The sequence below is a fragment of the Opisthorchis viverrini genome, assembly GCF_000715545.1.
Source record: "Opisthorchis viverrini unplaced genomic scaffold opera_v5_6461, whole genome shotgun sequence".
Taxonomy (NCBI): Eukaryota; Metazoa; Platyhelminthes; class Trematoda; order Opisthorchiida; family Opisthorchiidae; genus Opisthorchis; species Opisthorchis viverrini.
In genome coordinates this window covers 1-733 of record NW_008759626.1, presented here as the reverse complement: position 1 = coordinate 733, position 733 = coordinate 1, and the positions used below count along the sequence as shown (strand labels likewise).

Genomic DNA, 733 nt, shown 5'->3' with positions numbered 1-733 from the left:
CGACAGCATGGCATCAGTGTTCAACACCGTGCTTGACAGATAACGCCACTGTATACTGACAGAAAAAGTGATCTTTTTTCGGAAGTAGTTCTGTAAGTACATTCGAGTGTCCAGGTAATGCATAGAAGAGGGCGGCGTCGACATCAGGCGCAGGAAGCCAAGGTAACAAAAGGCTGAAAATTTTGGGGACAACTGATCGACACACATTTACATATTCATAAAAAAGTGATCCACACTTCAAAGAGTCACTTTTGCGTGACCGAATTAAGCAGACATGTGAGGACTTACCCGTTTGTTGTAGATTAAAATGCATTCTTTCTGAACTGGCCTAGCGCTTCCACGAAAGCAGGTCGATCCGGGACCAATGGATGCCACATTAGGCAAGTTAACCACAACTTCCTTGCCTTCATCTACTCTGATCGAACCCGGTTGTGACCGATCGACTGAAGCGGGCATGAAGTCACAGCGCATTGTCATGAAAGTGGCAGCATCTGGGTCTAAAAAACTCTTCCCTAACTTCACGTCGAAAGTCCCGTTCAATTGCATTTGGGGGAAGGGAGGAGGGGAAGAGCTTGGACGATAACTTCAATAGAACGGCTGGACAAGTGACACGGCTGAAAGAGGAAACAGTGTGGTAAAACCCAGACGGAATACGGGAGGTTAAAAAGCCTAACCGTTTTAGGATACAGTGAAGTCATGGTACTAGAAACCAGCAGTTGACAGTGAGCATTAG

The 733-nt window shown here is 46.2% G+C and overlaps 1 protein-coding gene across 1 annotated transcript; it reads right to left on the bottom strand.

The window, feature by feature from the left end:
- Positions 1-288: 288 nt before the first annotated feature.
- Positions 289-546, bottom strand: T265_16169 (hypothetical protein; the record flags this gene model as incomplete). Its single annotated transcript, XM_009179712.1, has 1 exon — positions 289-546. A coding segment is annotated over one exon (258 nt), but the record flags the coding sequence as incomplete, so codon positions are not given.
- Between the last annotated feature and the right edge of the window lie 187 nt (positions 547-733).